At 38.8% G+C, this 20,534-nt stretch overlaps 1 protein-coding gene across 1 annotated transcript in view; it reads right to left on the bottom strand.

Annotated features, from left to right (window-relative positions):
* Positions 1–3,162: 3,162 nt before the first annotated feature.
* The window catches only part of LOC150082256 (2',5'-phosphodiesterase 12-like), a 68,097-nt gene continuing 50,725 nt past the window's right edge, over positions 3,163–20,534 (bottom strand). Inside the window, exon 7 of the mRNA XM_090380463.1 lies at positions 3,163–3,422. Within this exon, the coding sequence (XP_090236589.1) occupies positions 3,163–3,422 (260 nt within the window). The remainder of the gene's footprint in view (positions 3,423–20,534) is intronic.

The raw sequence follows: 20,534 nt of genomic DNA, 5'->3' as shown, positions 1-20,534 counted from the left end.
TGCACTTGTACTCTAGTAATGTTCTATTGAAGGAAAAGAACAAGGACCCATTTGCAACAAAAGTCCAAGAAACACTTTCATTTCTGAGATGTCAGTGTCCTTCCATTTTGACGACCTGGAATATTTTTGCGATTGTCCACATTTTTCAATTTCTTGCCTAGCATATAAATTAGTTTGTGCCACTAATAATGTAAGAAATTCTGAAAAATATAGCTCTACCAGTTTTTGTACACTAAGTTCTGTTGTGTAAATTTTCAAACCAACGTTCTCTTCAAAAATAAATTGAAGGATTTTGTGCTATCTCATTCCACAAATTGTTATCATTATTTGACGTACTTGCCTGCAGAGAATTATGATTATCTTTGGGATGGAGCTGGCTTCACCTTCGCAATCCTCACATGAATCATTAGGTTCACAATTGTAACTGTTGGAACCAGAACCATACGGCTTGTCAAAAATTTCTTCACATTCAGGATCCCTAATATTAGCATACAGCTCAAGCTGTTCTTCGGTCAGTGGTCTCTTCTTATACATGTTTTAAGTTCTTTTGTTTTTTTTTTTAGAAACACGTAAAACTAAATACAACGAACATACATGGCCTAGGCTATGTCACTACTACAGCCTTACGCACAGTGCTGACTCATATACGGCAAATTCTATAGGTAACAATAAGCCTCAAGTTAACTTGTAGTTGGCTGCCGCGAGGAATTTTCTATCACACACCATCTACGAGATAAATCGAGAAGCTGTTTTTTATAACAATAAGCTTTTTTTAGTGGTTTTGGTGATGAATATATATTACAATTTGGGTTTTGAATAATTTAAGCTGCCTAACTCAGATTGGCGTCGGAGACCCGTTCACCCAAATAAGCTGTAGCAGTCAACAAGTTAAGCAACCTTCTTTCTGTTTTTCCAAAAAATTTACAATCTACAGAAATTCAAATCAACTCTCGAGGTTTCTTCTTTTCTGAAACCTAATCCACTCTAAGAGTGCTACAGATGCCAAAACTTTTTGTTTGGGACAATCACCATAAAAAATGCAGGGGAAGAACATATATATACTCTTTGAATCTACAGGGTGTCTCAAAAATATTGGTACAAACATTTAGGGGAGGTAGGTAACATCTAAAGGAATGTGAATCGCATAGGAACCCACAACTGGAAATGTCACGGGAAAGTAGTAGCAGAGGCACAAGAAGCAGAAATGACAAAAGACAGTAATTAGTGGAAAACAGTTATTTGACATAATATTAACAATGGAGTATGAGATGGATGCATTTCATGATGTTACAACAGATGCTCGAAGGTTCCACCATGAGATGCGATACATGCGTGACACCGACGCAGCATGGATTGGCGGACACATGCGAACACACCTGGAGTTTCTTTGACAGTAGCAGCAGCGCAGACGAGTCTCGCCATGAGATCCATTTCAGTCTCCACAGGCTATTCATACACAATAGATTTGAGGGTCCCCCACAGAAAGAAATCAAGGCTCGATAAATCAGGTGAGCGTGGGGGCCAGGCAACGGGTCCACCACGGCCAATCCATCGAGGCCCAAAATGCGTTCAAATGGTCACGAACACACCTTCCATAATGGGCAGGCGCCCCATCATGTTGAAACCAAATGTTGCATCTCACATTTGCTGGAACATCGTCAAGTAACCCTGGTAGAAGTTCAAGAAAGATCCGATATTTAGCGGAGTTTGTGCGGGATGGTAACAGGTATGGGCCGACTAAGCAGTCACCGACCATACCTGTCCACACATTTATTGTGAAGCGATGTTGTGCCACATGGGGGCGCACACCGTGTGGGTTGTCGTGAGCGAGCCCACACATGAGCATTGTGCTGATTGAATAAGCCTTCCCGAGTGAAATAAGCCTCATCCGTGAACAAAACATAGGCTGGAAAATTCTAGCCTTGAACACTTTCTTGGAGAAACCACAGCACAAAAGCCACATGTGCAGGATGATCTTGGTGGAGTATTAACTGTTTGTTATTTGGTTTTTTAGGAGCATTAGCAACTAAGGCCATATTGCTCCGGGATATGCGGTGGTCATTCCCTGACCTTTCCGCATCCTCCGTATTTGGTGGTGACGGGCTCGAACCCCGGTCTAATCAAGAAGCGTGTGCTACGCACTGCTGCTCCTTCCCACCTGGCTACGGAGGCGCCAGGAGTATTAACTGAACCCTTTGGAGATGAAAGGGGTGTAAGGAATCGTCTTGCCAGATACGTTGTACACTGCAACGAGACACTCCTAAGGCAGAGGCAATGGCATGTGTGCTGGTAGGAGAATTATTCTGGACAGCATTCAACACACTTTCTTCCATGACGGGAGTTTGCATCAAACGTGTTCTGCCCGCACTACTCCTGTTACCTCTAAATGACCCATAATCGCACAAAGTTTGATGCACACATGCAAACAAATGGTGGTCTGGTACATGTCTGTCTGGGAAGCATTCTCCATAAATTCGTTGAGCGGCTCATCTATTGCCCTCTGCTAATCCATACACTAGGTGCATGTCTGCCAGCTCACAGTTCGTATATCGATGCATGCTCTTCGTGCAGCGACTACTGCTTGAATGAGTTGTTGTTATTTGGTTTTTAGGAGTATTAGCAACTAAGGCCATATTGCTCCGGGGATATGCGGTGGTCATTCCCTGACCTTCCCGCATCCTCCGTATTTGGTGGTTCACGGGCTCGAACCCCGGTCTAATCAAGAAGCGTGTGCTACGCACTGCTGCTCCTGCCCACCTGGCTACGGAGGCGTCGCTTGAATGAGTAAACCAGAAATTTTCCCTCTCACGAACTGATGAACAACGCTGTCTAACCGACGTACAGTGACATTTCCGGTATGGGTTCCTATGCGATTCACATTCCTTTAGCTGTTACCTACCTCCCCTAAACGTTTGTACCAATATTTTTGAGACACCCTGTATAAATTCTTTTACCCTTTCATCGTATTTGAATTATTTAGCAATTAAAGAAATTGAAAGTGATATCTGCTTCTGTAACAGCAGAATTTAAATCATATTCCGAATGCTTATGAAAAATGTGTTAACAAAAAAAAAAAAAAAAAAAACAGCAATCAAAATACCAAATTAATTTAATGAAGAAAATATTCAATTTAATCTATACTATACAATATAGGTATCGACATCATCTCCAGTGCAATGTTGACACCAAGGCTAAGTGATCAGATGGAAAAAGTACACTAGGCAAAGCAGTGTTCTCGATAACTTGTTCATGAGAAGGTAATGGAACAACTTCAGTTACCTGAAGTTTGCTTGTGTCATAGAATATATAATCCAGGCATCCTGAGAAATCACCAACATAGTTTGTGTAAGGTATACAACCATAGGCACTAGCTAAGGGTAAACTATGGCTAAAATGAAAATCAAGCATTGCCTCTCCTTCATCTGAAAAGAAATGATAAATTGAGTGAAGCAGTGTTTATAGTCTTCCTGAAACAGAAAACTAATAAAAGAACTATTAAAATTCTTGTATGGATTACTAATTTTATTAAATTCATTCTAATGATAACCATAAAGAAAACTTACAGGAAGGGCATTGGATTTCAAGAATTGCAAAATACTATAAACAACAAAATATTCAATAAAAACAGAATTAAATATTAGTCATAAAAGCAAAATAAGTATTATGAGGAGTCAATAAGTTCTGCACACATTCTCAATATTTCCTAAAATATAAGTGTGTAATTGTGTTTATACAGCATTTTTTTGTTGAGTATTAGGGAATGCACACAATCATATTCACTAATATCACTTTCTGTGTTGTACGTGACAAATGTGAAAACATGATACAATGACAGCAATGTAAACAGAGTTCATAAAGGAGAAGCAGAGAACATTTGTAAAAACTGAAATGGCACATGGGAAATCTGCATATAAAACACTAAATCTTTGCAAGAGATTTGCTTACATACTCTTAATGGCTGAATCCAACACCGATGACAAATCTCAATTAGGCATGCCTAAACATGTACAGCCAAGGAAATTATTAAAAATTCAAGAAATATTACAAGATCCAAAAACTGGCTTGTGATAATAATACATATGCTGTTGGCATGAACCAACACAATTTACACCATTTTGATGGAATATTTGGGTCAAAAAAAAAAAAAAAAAAAAAAAGAAGAGAAAGCATCTTGTTGGGTATGCTTATCTTCAGTCTGATGGTCAAAGAGACAATTTTCAGCAAACTGCATCTTGCTATCCTACTGGAAAATAAATGTTTCCTTCTTTACAATGAATCATTGCAACTGATGAAGTACGGTTAGTTTTTTAAACATGAATAAAACGGACAATCTGCTGAACAGTCCTATCCTTCAGTAACTATACTCAAGACAGTTTGACTACTCAACAAGAGTATTCTTTGCATTTAATGGGTTTAATTTCTCTTTTATTATTGTTTCATTTTCTTTTATTACACTTTTTCTTTCATACTCTTCGCATTCACTGGGTCAACAGAGAATATTTATTTTTCTAAGGTAATTTTTGAGATCTGCACTGCAAAATAAACAGATACCTGGTAAAGCAAGACCCACTGATTCTGCATGAAAATGTTTGCATTATTGTGGGCATACAACTGAGTTTCACCCCACCTACATACAATCCAGATATATATCCCAGATTTTGATTTGTTTTCAAAGATGAGGGAAATTAGCATTTAGCATTGGTAGAGGTATATGATGCAATAAAGCAAGATTATATGGCATCAGCCAAAGGGAAAAAAAATGCATTTTACCCAGTTCTTCCTTGAATTTATTCAAACTATCAACTGCAACAATGACAGATGGAAGTTTGTTCCAGCAATCAACCACCCACTGGAAAAAGACAAATTTCTACACATTTATTCTACAACTGTCTTTCCTCAATTTGAATTTATGTCAACTCAGGTGCATAATCTGAGCAACAGAAAGAATCCCATCAGCACTGAGCTTGCTCAAACCATTCATGGTCTTACACATTTTAATCAGATCACCTCGCAGGTGTAGTCTCCAGATGCTGCAATTTGCAGAACTTAAGCCTTTCTTGGTAAGAGCAACTTTTTGTTCCCCTCACCAATCTCATTTCCCTTCTCTGTACTCATTCCAGCAGCTCTGCATCCTTCCTAAAATGAGGTCTCTAGACATGTATGCAGTACTCAAGGTGTGGCCTGACCATTGCCTTATACTAGGGGATAATCACTGCATTAACTAGCAAAATCAGACAAATTCATTGACAGGACCCCATGAGCTGCTCTGGCAGCCTGTCTGAGCAGTGCAGGCAGAAAACTTCATAATGAATGCATAATTACCCCCAGGTCTTTTTCATTCACCCCTACCCTGAGTGTAGTACTGCACAGCTGGTACGTTACTTTGGGGTTACTGCTACCCATATGCAGTACGTCACATTTGTCAATGTTACTTCAGCTGCCACTTCTCAGCCCATCTGCCCAACTTTTCTACCTTTTGTTGCATTAGCACACTGTCATTACTGTCATTAGCAACCCTGCTAACCTTCTTCATCTGCAAACTTGGACATTAAGCCTGATATACTTTCATAAATATCATTGATAAATATAGAAAACAAAAATGGGATCAACACTGAACACTGGGGGTCTCCACTAATAACATTAGTCCATGAAGAGCAGTTTAACCATCCCTTTATCCATAGCAGCAACTTGCCCTTAATGCCATACTGCTCCAATTTGTACAGCAGTCTTCCATCAAAAACTTTCCCGAAATTCGAGTATATGAAATAAAAATTATTTTTTGCATCCAGTTCCTTTGTAACCACATTGTAGTATCCAATCAAACTGGTCAGACATTCTTTTGCAGGAGGGAGAAAACATGTCTGCATTATTGTGGGCATAAACTGAGAGATTTTATCCCACCTACATACGATTCAAATCTATCTCCCAGATTTTGGTTTGTTTTCAAAGATGAGGGAAATTTTTGTGGAGGGGAGGGACAAGATTTTCCACCTACATGAACTAAGTATATCTGTGGACGATTGTGCAAGTATCACTATGAAGGAGTGCCTGACATCATTAGCCATCTTTTCCCCAATGACAGAAAACTGTTATAGACAAGCAGGGAAACTATACTGAATACTTATAACTGTATTTTGTTCAGATTTAGCAGAAGTTATTGACTGGTTATAGACTCTTATTGATATACAAATCTTCATGATGTACATTGTGAGAGATGGGAAGAGATGAATTTTTAGGCTATCAAAACCAAATTAAAATTTTGTTCCTAATAATTGTAATTTTATAAACAAATACAATTACAACTATGAAAGATGTTTCTTATGAAAATGAATGCTCATAAAGGCAGGCAGAAAGATCAAGAAAAAGTAACAGATAGGTATGCCTATATAAAAATTCTCATCTTAAAACTAAATTATCTTCCTAGAAATTCCAACTTTAAGATTTCTTTCAGGGTGTGGGTAGTGAGATGAAAAAAAAAAAAAAATCAAACACAAGAAGTAAAAATCATCTTATATCAAATATACTGAATTTATGTCTTTATGTAAAATATAAAAACTTAAAAATATTTAATGAAACAAAAACACTCATTTCTGTGTGGCAGAATTTTTTTATTTTTGGAGAGCTATCAAGGATATTTTATGTCACATCTAGTATGATAAACTGAAAAACTAAGTTTAGCAGGTCATGTTTATGGATAAACTGGATGTGATCCCAACATCAGGTCAGAGATGGGGTTTTATTCTTTTATTCTAGAAAGAAAATTAAAAAATTAAATGCATGCATATACTAAACAGAAACAATGAAATTGAAGCATTTGTAAAATTACAATTTTACTTATGGTGTTAATCTACTTATAACGGTTACCTTATAATGGTAAATTAGTCATCTTATAATTAAGATGACCAGGTTACCTGATACAGCAAAGCACATCTCCACACCATCAAGATAGAAACTGATGTGTCAAGTGAAGGGAGTGCTGGGGTTACATACAGGAAGGAGATTAAGAATTATGAATCATGGGAATGGCATCACAACACAATTATTGTTGAAGAGACTTATAAGGTTATCCCTATTTGCTGGCCACGAGTGTAATAGAGTCAAAACCAGCAAGCAGGAACCAGAGTCCTCTTGATCATGAACCTCCTGATAACACTAAACAGATACACAAGCCCTCCACAGTTCCAGAGAAGTATCAACTCCACTAATACCTATAGAACAGAAGACATGGATAACATTCACATAATAATTAAGCACAAGATCAGATTATGGTCTTCTCCTTTCATTGCAATTAGGGGTAGTGGCAGAGTTTGTTGTGGGATGAGAGACTTTTTCCTTTTCTTTGGCCTAACTGTCCATTATGTTAATCTATTCTTAATTAACATTAAGAACAGATTAACATAATCTATTCTTAATTAACATTAAGAACAGATTAACATAAGGTATCTAGCCAGAGCATTAATTTTATAATTTAAAATATAAGATATAACCTTTTTTCATTGTATTTATTGTCTTTAATAAGCAAGTACAAGTATTGTTTTTGCTGTTAATCCATGACTTTTTAATTTTTTTCTTCATCAATATTTAATCTTTCAACAAAGTATTTATTTGTTTTGTGATAACCTTGTAACCAGACAATCTCCGTAACAATCGATTCAACAAAAATTGATTATATATCAGCCTCATGATTTCGTAAAATTTAATCACCATATCATATACAACCCCTTCACTTTGTATTTTTACCTTGATGGCATAACGACATTTAGCAAATGATGCAAGAAAGCAAACTTATACAGAATCATCCAAAAAGAAAAAAAAAGACACCTGCCATTTCATCTATTCAATCCCTCCAACAGTTTCTTTAGTTCCTCCTTGGATTTATCTAAGCTATCAACGTCCACAACAACAGATGGAAATTTGTTCCAGCAATCAAGCACTCACTGACAAAAGCAAACTTCTGCACATCTATTCTTGCAACTGTCCTTCCGTCTCAGCAAAAGGAAGAATCTCATCAGCATTGAGCTTGCTCAATCCATTCAAAGCCTTATACACCTCGATCAGATCATCTTGCAGGTAATTATTCTCCAGATACAGAAATGAAGACTTTCTTGGTAAGACTACCCCTTTGTTCCCCTCACCAACCTTGTCCTTCTCTGCACTCATTCCAGCAGCTGTACATTCTTCCTAAAATGAGATCTCCAGAGCTGCATGCAGTACCCAAGATGTGGCCTGATCATTGTCTCATACAATGGGATAATCATTTCCTTATCTCTGCTTGCAAAATTCCTGTATATCATTTATAAAACCTCATGAGCTGTCCTGTCTGCATTGTTAATGATAGGAATAACGCCCTGCCAATTAAGACTGGACATGCCTTTATCAATATCACTGATAAATATAGAAAAAACAACAATGGTCCCAACACCAAATCTGGGTATTCCACTAATAACATTAGTCCACAAAGGACAGTGTCCAACAATTACCACTCTGTTTTCTCTCACTCAACCATCCCTTATCCATGGCAGCAACTTGCCCTTAATGCCACGTTGCTCTAATTTGTACAGCAGTCTTTTATTTGTAACAGTATCAAAAGCTTTCCTGAAATCCAAGTATATGATATCAAAGTTATTTTTTGCATCCAATTCCACATCATACTATCCAATCAAATTGGACAGACAAGATTTCCTCTTAACAAACCCATGCTGTGTCTGAAGTATAATTGCAGTCTTCTCTAGATGCGCCCACATTACTTGTTTTACCAGCAAATCCATTAATTTTCCTGGAACAGAAGTTAAACTAACAGGTCTAATTACTTGTGTCACCCTTTGATCCCTCTTTGTGAATTAGTAGTAGTGACATGTGATGCAAGATAGCAAGTGCATTGAGCTTATGCAGCATCAGCCAAAAAAAAAAAAAATATATCACACCATTCCCTCCAAATTGCCTGTCCAGTTTGGAGGGAATGATGTGATTTTTTTGGGGGGGGATATACAGGTAGTTCCCAACTTTACGAGTTAATTCGTTCCTAGTGCGTGCTCGTAAAGCAAAAACTCAAAGTGGGAATTTTTTTCCCTATAGAAATAATGTTAAAATCAGGGGTTACGTTCTCAACAATGAAATTAGTTAGCTAATTAGTTTATGCTTAAACAATGATTGATTTATCCAAAGAAATAAAAACATAGATTGTAAAATCAAGCAAATTATAATAATAAAGAAATTATTTATGACTTACAAATGTTAAAGAATGTTTATTCTTCTTCATCATCATCAACTAAATGCACACTTGTTGATCACTCATTGTAGTCTCGGCACTCGTTGTTGGTCTGTTGGAGGCACAAGGAGTCGTCTTTTTCAGAAATGTGTTGAGGCATTTGTTTTCAAGATAGTCTTCTGTTTTCTTTATAAATTTCACAATAGCATGCATAAGCATTTTTTAAATCTGTAGCAACTTCCTAGTATGCTCCAAATTTGAATCTTGTGACTCAAATCTTCATCTAACCCCTTGAGAGTGAAGGAATTAACAGGAGTTTCAGCTGTTAAATCATCTTCCTCCTCAGTTTCTTCACATTTTGCTGTTTCGAAGAGGTCTTCATTTGTGAGCTCTCCATTGTGTGCTTGAAACAGATCAGTGCCATCAGTCGAAGAAACGTCAAGTAACTGGTTAGCAATCTGCTTGTGTTTCATTTTGTACAATCTCTGTTAGTTCTTGAAATCCTTCAAAATTGTCAATAAACTAAATACAATTTATTTATTTAGTTTATTGACAATTAATATTAAATACAAACACAGTTTATTCCAAACACCCTTCAAGTTCTTCTCTGTAATTTTGTTCCAGGTTCATTGTATTGTTTAATTGCATCTAAAATATGTGATTCATTCCAAAATTCTTTAACAGTTAGACCTCCCTCCTTATACGTTGCATTAATCAGCATGTCAAATATCTCCTAAAGATAATGTATTTTAAATGTTTAAATAATACTCTGGTCCATTGGCTGAAAAAGTGGTGTCATATTTGGTGGCAAAAAATTTATTTTAACAGTAGGGTGGTGATGTTGCAGAAATGGTGGGTGGCCAAGTGCATTATCTAAAATTAGTATCACCCAAAAGAAAAATTTTTATCTTCACAACATTGTTTTACTCCAGGCACAAATTGATGTGAAAACCAATCTTGGAATAAAGGAATGAAGAGAAAATTCTGAAAATTTATGTTTTTTATATGATTAAAGATTTCAGTGAAGGGGAAACACATTTCACCATATTAACGTAAAAACCCACACAATTCCAGCTGTCGGTATTTTCATAAATGCAATAACATTGAGTTTACTACCTGTTTATAATTGATTGCACTAACAGAAAAGCCCAATAAATCGGAAAGTGCAAATTGTTTTATGGCAGTGACCTCCAGAAATGCGCTACAGAAAAATATCACAAAGGCATTCAAAATCGATTCTTATAACAGAACAAATGATAATGATGAAAGTGCAGTGCATTTCAATGATTTGAATTGGTAACTAATACAATTTTCTTTAAAAAAATGACCTTTTGAAGAGATAAATGACTTAGTCATACAGTAAAAATTTTAACTTCCAAGCTCTTGGAACGAATAACCAAAAAACAATGTGTTATTGGGTTCAACATTATGATATTTTCACGATACAATGGTGCCTCTGGAATGGATTATTTTAATATCATAGTGGGGGTACACTGTATTGTATAGCTACGAGTGTGGTTTGAAATGCAGTATTTATGAATGTTTAACATTCATTTTTTGCAATTAATGTTCATATTTTCGATTTGTTGATACTTGAGGTTTTTTCCCTTAAGTATCAAACCCGAGAACTTGTAACGGAAAAACTTGTAAACTGGGAACTGCCTGTATTCACATATCTCTAGTCCACAGTCATATCTCTAGTCTGAAGTTCAACCTTGACAAATGCAAAGTACTGCATATGGGTAGAAGTAACCCCAGAGAAACGTACCAACTGTGTGGTACTACACTTAAGGTGGTAGAAAATGAAAAAGACCTGGGAGTAATTGTGCAGTCAGATATGAAGTTTTCTGAGCAGTGCAGACAGGCTGCTAGGGCGGGTCATGGGGTTTTGTCAATGATATATAGGAATTTTGCTAGCAGGGAAAAGGAGGTGATTGTCCCTCTGTATAAGGCAATGGTCAGGCCATGCCTTGAGTACTGCGTACAGGTCTGGAGGCCTCATTTTAGGAAGGATGTAGATTTGCTTGAGCGTGTACAGAGAAGAGCAACACGACTGGTGAGGGGAATGAAGGGATTCTCTTACCAAGAGAGGCTTAAGTTCTGCAAATTGCAGTGGCTGGAGACTAGGCACCTGCGCGGTGATCTGATTGAGGTCTATAAGGCCTTGAATGGGTTGAGCACGCTGAATTCTGATGGGATCCTTCCACTTGTTCAGATTACGAACCTAAGGGGGCATAAATTCAAATTAAGAAAAGACAGATGTAGAATAGATGTGCGGAAATTTGCCTTTAGCCAGCGGGTGGTTAATTGCAGGAACAAACTTCCATCTGTCGTTGTGGAAGTTGATAGGTTAAATAAATTTAAGGAGGAACTGGACAGGCATTTGGGGGGAATGGTGTGATTTTTTTTTTTTTTTTGGCTGATGCTGCATAAGCTCATACACTTGCTTTCTTGCATCACATGCCACTACTACTACAGGTACCTCCCCTGAACACAAGGATGCTCTCATAATTATGGCTAAGGGTTTGCTTACTTCCTTTGCTGCTTCCCTTAATATTATTGGATGATCTGCTCACCCCAAGTGCCTTTCTTATGTTTAACTTAACCAATTTCTCTTCCACTTTCCTCTCGGTTATTACAAAATAATTTAGCTCTGTTAGTTTGATAAACTTCTGGCATCCTCCTTACCTAAAGAATTCCTCATGTGTGAATGTAGATGCAAAATACTCTTCAGTTTTTCAGCAAACTGAGCATAATCATCAACATCGAACCATCAATATCAAGTGGATCAATCTGATCCATTCCCTTCCTTTTAGCATTTCCATAAGTAAGGAAGTCTTTGCTGTTTTTCCTTGCATCCTTTGCCAAAGATTTCTCATAATCTACCTTTGCCTACTTAACCTCCTTTGTGGCTTGATTACAGACTAGTTTACATCTACACATCTACCATAGGCTTCTGTGTCATCTAATAACATTAGGCTGTATCAATTTCCTCCCTGGAATAATTTTGACAGATTCTCATAGGAAACATGCTCAAAAACTCAGATATGTGCTTAAAAAGTTCTCATCACCCTCAGATTTTAAGTATCCTAGGTTAATAACTAAAAACCAAGACCTGTGGTTAAAGCTTCATTTCCTACATTCCCATTTATTTATTTCCTGAAAACTTGGGAGCAGTTTCTGATGAAAAAGGCAGAAGGTTTCACCAAGATAATTCTCAAATGGAAAAAACATACCATGGAAAATTGAATCCAAATTTATTCGCAGACTACTGTTGGAATCTCATGCAGGAGATACCAATGGACAACTATAAAAGGCAAAAAATGACAATAAATTTGTTATCAGTTAACATTTTTGTAAATAGAATAAGGTTAATAGACCTTTTGTTCAATATCACATCACATACAGTCCCTTCACTTTGTATTTTTACCTTGATGGTGTAAAGACACTTAGCAAATGATGCAAGAAGTTTAGTACGGTATGTAACATTTTCTTAAAATACATGAAATCTTTTTTATTAGAAACTTTGACTTTTAATCCTTTCTCCTTTAAAATTGGTGGGTGTTATAGCAATATGGTTGCCATATTTGAATTCAGCAATGACAAAATCTATAACAATCATCCTGAATTTTAACAGGGAGAAGAAAAAAAAAAATTTTTTTTTTGCCGACCAATGTAATTTGTATGCATCCTATGCATTTTTCTTCTCTGTCACGAGTCTCATCAGTCCATCTGACATCCATTTAGGCCTATATCTTGAAGGTATGAAAAGCTTAGGCACTTCTACAATTAATTCCTTGAATGCTTCCTTTAGAATTTTTTTGATGGTAATATCGTCAGTTGGTCCCATTGTATAGAATTTAAGAACTGTCTGAGATCACTGTAGTCACCTATCTGCAAGCAAAACCTCTTCCCTTTACACTTGATGGTAGTTACATTTTTAAATAAATCCAAATTAATACACTGTGATCACTGCCACCTAGTGGTTCTTTTATCAGCAGATTCTTAGTGCATTACTAATCACTGCCAATAATCAGATCAAGAGTATTACTCCTTGTTGTTGCCTCTCTAACATGTTACTAGAGAAAACAGTCATCCAATAAATCCACAAAAGTCTTGCTAGTCCTTGCTGGGCTTGTATACATGGCACTAATGATATTAAGCGTGGGAGATCTGAGGACTTACTTAACAAGTACGGAGCAATGTTGGAAAGAGTCATGAATTAGGATTCAATTTGAAAGTTTCTGCAATTCTGCCCAGACATAATAGGAGGGAGTACATGTTGAGAGCCCTGTCAATCATTCTGGCATTGGAGAAAATGTAGAAGGCACACGGGGTAGAATTTTTCTTAGCATAGTCTGTGCTTGTTAACAGGAGAGACTGTTTTTACAGGGATGAGATACACAAAATAGGCGCAAGAATATTGGCTGATAGGTGTGTCAGAAAACTGTTAGCTTGGGGGATACACAGACTAATAGATTAACTAGATCCACAGGCAGAAGTGAAGTTGATGCTTGCACTCCTTCTATTGAAAAATGCAGCAGCATGGAAAGTAAGAGGTGTCAGGCCCTACTGTGGGTCATCATGGAATCAGTGAATACAAGGGCTGTGCAAGGGTAACTAAGAGTAAGAACATGTACATGTACACTAATGCTAGGAGCATTGTAAATAAATTTGATGTACATGACGTACTGATTAAATCATCAAAAGCAGCCATTGTAGGGATAGTAGGGACGTGGTAACACTCACACGTAAGTGAGGCTGAATTTGAATGTAGAGAGTACAGTGTATACACGAAGGACAGACAGAAGCTTACGGTAGATATAAATTAGTCTGTAATCAAGTTACAAAGAAGGTTAGGCAAGCTAAGGCAGATTATGAGAAGTTTCTGGCAAAGAAAGTCAAGAAATGCAGCAAAGACTTCCATGCTTATATTAACAGTAGAAGGAAAGGGTTGAATCACATTGGGTCACTTGATGTCAATGGTTTAATTGTTGATGACCTTGCTCAGGTTGCTGAAAAATTGAATAGATATTTTGCATCTACATTCACACGAGGAATTCTTTATGGGCGGAGATGTTAGAAGTTTATCAAACTACAACAAGGAGCTAAATGACTTTGTGATAATAGAAAAGAAATTTGAATAGTAACTGTTGAAGCTAAACATAAAAAAGTGTGTGTTTACCCTGTATACACAAAAGATGTTTTATATGAAAGCATCTTTGACGAAAAGGTGAAACGGAAATGACATCACTTCCATCTGACATTTTTATTACCAACTGGTTTTGCTTCAGCCCGAAAATATAGTAGGTGTCACCAAAGATGTTTTCACAACAAAAAGATGCCTTGGGTGGATGGGATCTATTTATCATATTAAAGGAGGCAGTAGAGGAGGTGAGCAAACCCTTAGAAATAATTATGAGAGCATCCTTGAATTCAGGGGAGGTCCCTATAGGCTGGAGATGCGTGAATGTATCCCCAATTCATAAAGGGGGATCAAAAGGTGACAGGTGTAATTACAGACCTGACAGCTTAACATCTGTTCCAGGGAAAATATTGGAGTCACTGGTTAAGGAAGTAATGCAGAACCATCTGGACAGGAATGCAATTACACTAGTCACAGCATGAATTTCTTAAGTGGTCTTGTCTAACCATTCTGATAGGTTACTCTGACTCATTGATCAGGGAACTGGATTCAAAAAATAATTTTGATATCATATACTTGGATTTCAGGAAGGCTTTTGATACTTTTGTATATAAAAGACTGCTGTATAAACTGGAGCAATGCGGCATTAAGGGCAAGTTAACTACTATTTACTACTATGGATAAAGGGATGGTTAAGTAGAAGAAGTTATGCTATTCTACTCTGGTGGTGAGAAACGAGAAGCAGGAGTGGGCTTTATGGTCGATGCTCAGGCCACCAGTAGTGTGATCGCTTTCCAACCAATATCGGACCGCCTGGCAGTCCTTACTGTCAAGGGCACCATCAAGACCCATATTATCTCCGCCTATGCGCCAACTGAGACTAGCCTGGACCCGACCAAGAATGACTTCTACAACCAGCTCCAACATACGCTGGATTCAATTCCGCAGACAGAAGTGATCATCCTCGCAGGGGACATTAATGCCCATATTGGCGTGGACAGATCTGGTTGGGAAACAACAATGGGCAAGTTTGGCCATGGGAAGATCAATGACAACGGCTTACGTTTGTTGTCCTTTGCCGCATCTAACAACCTGATCATTGGAAACAGCCATTTCCAGCACCCTCAAAAACATCAACTTACATGGCGAAATCCATCTGGCAAGGACTCAGCAATCCTGGACTACATTTTGATCAATGCCAGATTTCGCTCATCACTCATGGACGTTCGTGCCATGAGGGGACCTGATTGCGATCTGATCACTACCTCATCCGGGCTAAGGTGCAGCTCAAATTACGGCATGCAAAAAGATCATCTCGGTCAGCCAAGCTGGACTGGAGGCAGCTAATGAATGCTGCCAACAAACAGGCATATCAGATCGCCCTATCCAACCGGTTCGAGATGCTGGCTGTGCCAGCATCTCGAACCGGTAAATGAAGAAGAAAAGCAGATCTCTGATGCCATCCTGGAATGTGCCAAGCCCCTATGTCCACCTGCCCGACGTCGAACACAACCATGGATATCAGACGAGTGCCTCGACCTCGTGGACAAACGGAAACAGGCAAAGTTGGTCGACTTTGAACGGTACCGGCAGCTAAACCGAGAAGTCCGACAAAGAATGACAGCAGAAAGAGAAGCATACTGGAACCAAGTGGCAGGCGATCTTGAAGTGGCGGCATCCAAAAACGAGTACCGCACTCTCTACCGCACCCTCAGATGTCTGAGTGGAAAGACCAAATTGACTAGTGACAACATCAAGAATGCTGATGGGACCTTCGTGCGATCACCATCCGAACGCCTGCAACGGTGGAGTGAATTCTTCAAAGCTTTGTATAATCACGACCCACCTCAGGGACCGCCAGCAACAGCACTCTCGATCGACCCCCCTGAGGTCTCCATGGTCGATGTTGAGCCTACAGTAGAAGTGAAAGCAGCCATACAATCCCTGAAGAATGGCAGGGCACCAGGAGTGGACCAAGTCACCACAGAAGCGATCAAAGCCGGGGGAGATGTACTGCTTCGACGACTACACTCACTCCTCAAAACCATCTGGTGCACTGAACAAATTCCGTTAACATGGAGGAAAGCCATTATCGTACCGATCCACAAGAAAGGTGATAACCGGGACTGCAAGAACTACCGTGGCATCAGCCTCCTTTCCATCATCGGAAAGGTCTTTATGAAGATCATCCAGTCAAGACTGCAAAAACATCGCGAGCAAACCAGTCGAGAAGAACAGGCAGGATTTAGACCCGGGCGAGGATGCTGTGATCAAATCTTTGCCATTCGTCAGCTGATGGAGGAGAGGATCCGGTGTGGACAGCGAACCGTCATTGTTTTCATTGACTTTAAGTCTGCTTTCGACTGTGTTCACCGGCCTGCCTTATGGAAACTACTAGAGGTTGAACATGTACCTCGAAAAGTCATCACACTCCTCCAAACTGCATACAACGGTTTAACCAGCCAGGTGCGCATCCAGAACGATTTATCTGAGGAATTTACCATCCAAACTGGAGTCCGCCAAGGGGATGTAGCCTCCCCGTTGCTTTTCAACATCGTGGTCGACGCCATTATGAGGCAAGCATTCAGAAACAGACAGGGCATACAATATGACAAGGATCACTATGTGACTGACCTGATGTTTGCTGATGATAGTGCTATTCTTGCCGGTAACGACGCTGAAGCCACGGACATCCTCTACGACATTGCCCGCATTGCCCAGCCATACGGTTTGAAGATCAATGCTGGTAAGACAAAGGCCCTGACAACAGATGGGTCGCAAGCCACCATCTATCTCGAAGGCGTCCAGATCGAGCAAGTGCAGGACTTTAAATACCTTGGGTCGCTGGTCCAGGAGAAGAAAGTTGCATCCACCATGGAAATCCACAGCAGAATTGGACAGGCGGCCACTGCGTTCGCCTCGCTCAAATGGTGTCTGTGGAAGAGGACCAACATTTCCACAAAGACTAAAATCCGACTCTTCCGGACTTTGATCCTGCCCATTCTTCTTTACGGATCGGAAACATGGATTTGTCTCAAGTTAGATTTGAACAAACTTGAGGTATTCCAAATGCGATGCCTGCGGCAGATCTTGGGCATCTCTCTTCGCGACCGCATCACTAATGATACCATCCGCGCCAGATGCCAACAGCAACCAACCATTGCCGACCAAATCCAGAAGCGAAGGCTCAGATGGTTTGGCCACGTATGTAGAATGGGCACGAACAGAATACCATCCACACTCCTTTGGAGACAACGACCCACCCAATGGAGCATCCAACGGACCGCGCCTAGGAAAACGTGGGCCAAGCAAGTGGAAGATGACTTGAAGAGCCGACGTCTCGACCTTAACCAGGCCAGGACTGAAGCCATGGATCGTAAGGTATGGAAGAACATCACAGAGCAAGTCCGAAACCCTGCGGCACCTACAGCAGCATACTGGTTGCGTGGCCAACCGCCTCCCCCAGCTGCCAGCTAAGGACCAAAGAAGAAGAAGAAGAAGAAGTAGAAGAAGACAGAAGTGGTTATCAATGTGCACTGCTCTTCATGGAATAATGTTATCAGTGGAATTCCCCAGGGTTCAATGTGGGCCCATTGTTCTTTTCAATATTTAATAATGATACTAATTAAGGAATGTCAGACTTAATGTCAAACTTTGTGGATGATACAAATGTTGGCAGGGTGGTAATTGACAGTAATGGCAGTATGTTACTGCAACAAGATTTAGAAAAATTAGGTCAATGGGCTCAGATTGGATTGGATTTTGATTTTATTGGTGCAAAAGCGACTAAGGCTATGGTGCGCCATGGGCTCAGAAATTGCAGTTGAGGTTTAACACTGACAAATGCAAGGTACTGCATACGGGTAGCAGTAATCTCAGAGTAATTTATCAACTGTATGGAACTACACTCGTGGTGGTAGAAAATGAAAAAGACCTAGGGATAATTGCACAGACAGATAGGAAATTCTCTATCAATGATATACAGAAACTTTGCTAGTAGCAATAAGAAGGTGATTATCTCTTTGCACATGGTCATGGTTAAGCTGTATCTAGAGCATTGTATACAGGTCTGGAGGCCTTACTTTAGGATGTAGAGCTGCTGGAACTGCTGCAGAGACGGGCAAACAAATTGGTGAAGGGAACAAAAGGGTGCGCTTACCTAGAAAGGCTTCAGTTCTGCAAATTGCATATTCTGGAGATTAGGTACCTGCTGGTTGTTCAAATTGAGGTGTTTAAGGCCTTGAATGGATTGATTAAGCTGAATGAGATTTCCTTTTGCTGAGAGACTACAAAAGGGTGCATAAATTTAAGTTTAGAAAGGATGGTTGCAGAATAGATGTGCAGAAGTTTGGCTTTAGCCAGCGAGTGGTTGATTTGAATAAATTGAAGGAAGAACTAGACAAATTCTTGGAGGGTAAGGATGGGTGATGTGTGTGTGTTTTTGGCTGATGCTATATAAGCTTGCTTTCTTGCATCATTTACTACTACTAGTCTGAGTGACCAACCCACAAGTTCTAGCCAATATCTGGAAAGTTAAAATCCCCCTTTATGAGACTATTTCTCTGCACAGTTGCTGTATGCATCAGAGTCATTAGGGCTATAACACACTCCTACATGCCTTTTGCATTCCCAGTGTTTAAATCACATCAGACTGACTGAACATTGCACTGGCCACCTATACTGACCATATGCACTTCCTTATATTTAATATGCTTTTTAACTAAGAGCATAACCCCTCCACTCCTCCTGTCCTTCCTGTATACCTTCCTGCATTCCTTATATCTGAGTGACACCAAGTGTCTTATATCCCAATAATGTTTACATTTGACGTCTTGACCAGCACTTCAAATTCATCAAATTGCAATGTATTTATAGTAGAGCGTCGATAATCCAAACTGATTGGGACCGGGGTAGTTCAGACTTCTGATTTGTTCGGATTTTCAAACTTATGATAAACACTGTTCTGAAGACTAAAAAAAAGGTTTAGTAAGTTTAGAAATAAAAACACTAATTTATACTGGCATAGTTACAAAACAAATGGACCTTTCAGCCACAATAACACATATGTTAGCAGACTTTCAAAGGGAGAAGGCGGATCTTCGTTAACAGGTTGTAAAGTAAACAATTAAAGACATTAGAAAAAAACAAGGAAAAATTTTATAAAGTTTGCATTGAAACTTGATTCAGATGATGGTCCAAAAAAAAAAAAAGAAAAAGAGAAACTATAAGAACAGCTAATGACCCTTCACTCGAAGATGCTGTTTATTTGTGATTCACACAGAGACGAAGATGAAGAAAACCCATATCTGGATCTTTGTTGTGTGAAAAGGTGCTGGCTTTTAACAAAAAATTAGACAGTCCCTCAGATTTTAAAGCCAGTATAAGCTGGCTAAAAAACTTTAAATCATGGCACAGCATTAGAGAACTTCACACTGAAGGAGAAATTATCTTGTGATTTTGCTGCAGCAGAATCATTTAAAAAAAGTTTATTAATCTTATGGAAAGTGAAGGATATTCCATAGATGACATATACAACGTTGATGAGACTGGAATAAACTGGAAGTCACTGCCTCATATGTTAGGTCTTTAATGCAAATAATTACTTATTTTTTGCTGCACCATTTTCAAACTTAGTTTCCCTGCTGCAGATCTCAATCTCTTACTCTTTTTAGCAAGAGCAGTTGAGCTGGACAGCATTCAGTTTGTTGCTCGTACCAAGCTATTGTAGTCTCTAGCGTGGCGAATGCCTCAACATGCATAGGCCCAGTGTTGATATCATTTTCTTAGTGCAGTCTTTGTCCATATCATTTTCAGGAGCTCCAGTTTCTTTTACATTCACAATCTCATTTTCATTTAAAACTAGAAATCCTGTAGCATCAATATCATTTTCAGCCATGCCCTTGCAACACCTTCATTGCAATCTTCAAACACAGGGATTGACTGAAACAAGTTGAACATCTCATTCAGCATTTGTCCCTCATCTCATCTCCTATAGTTTCTTCTGCAATAGGCCACAGATTTTCTCACGCATTTTTTAAATTTGCTCAGTGAGTAATTCCCATGAGTCAGCTAACATGTAACATCTGTCCTTGAGACTGAGCTTTTTCGAAAAAGCTACGATGTTTTCTGATAAAAGCAAATGACAACTTGTTTTTTGCAGATTCTCTTCAACTTTTTAAT

Source organism: Mastigoproctus giganteus, chromosome 8 (assembly GCF_048544385.1).
Source record: "Mastigoproctus giganteus isolate SK-2022 chromosome 8, ASM4854438v1, whole genome shotgun sequence".
In the NCBI taxonomy this organism is placed as follows: Eukaryota; Metazoa; Arthropoda; class Arachnida; order Uropygi; family Thelyphonidae; genus Mastigoproctus; species Mastigoproctus giganteus.
This window is presented reverse-complemented; position numbering and strand designations above follow the sequence as displayed.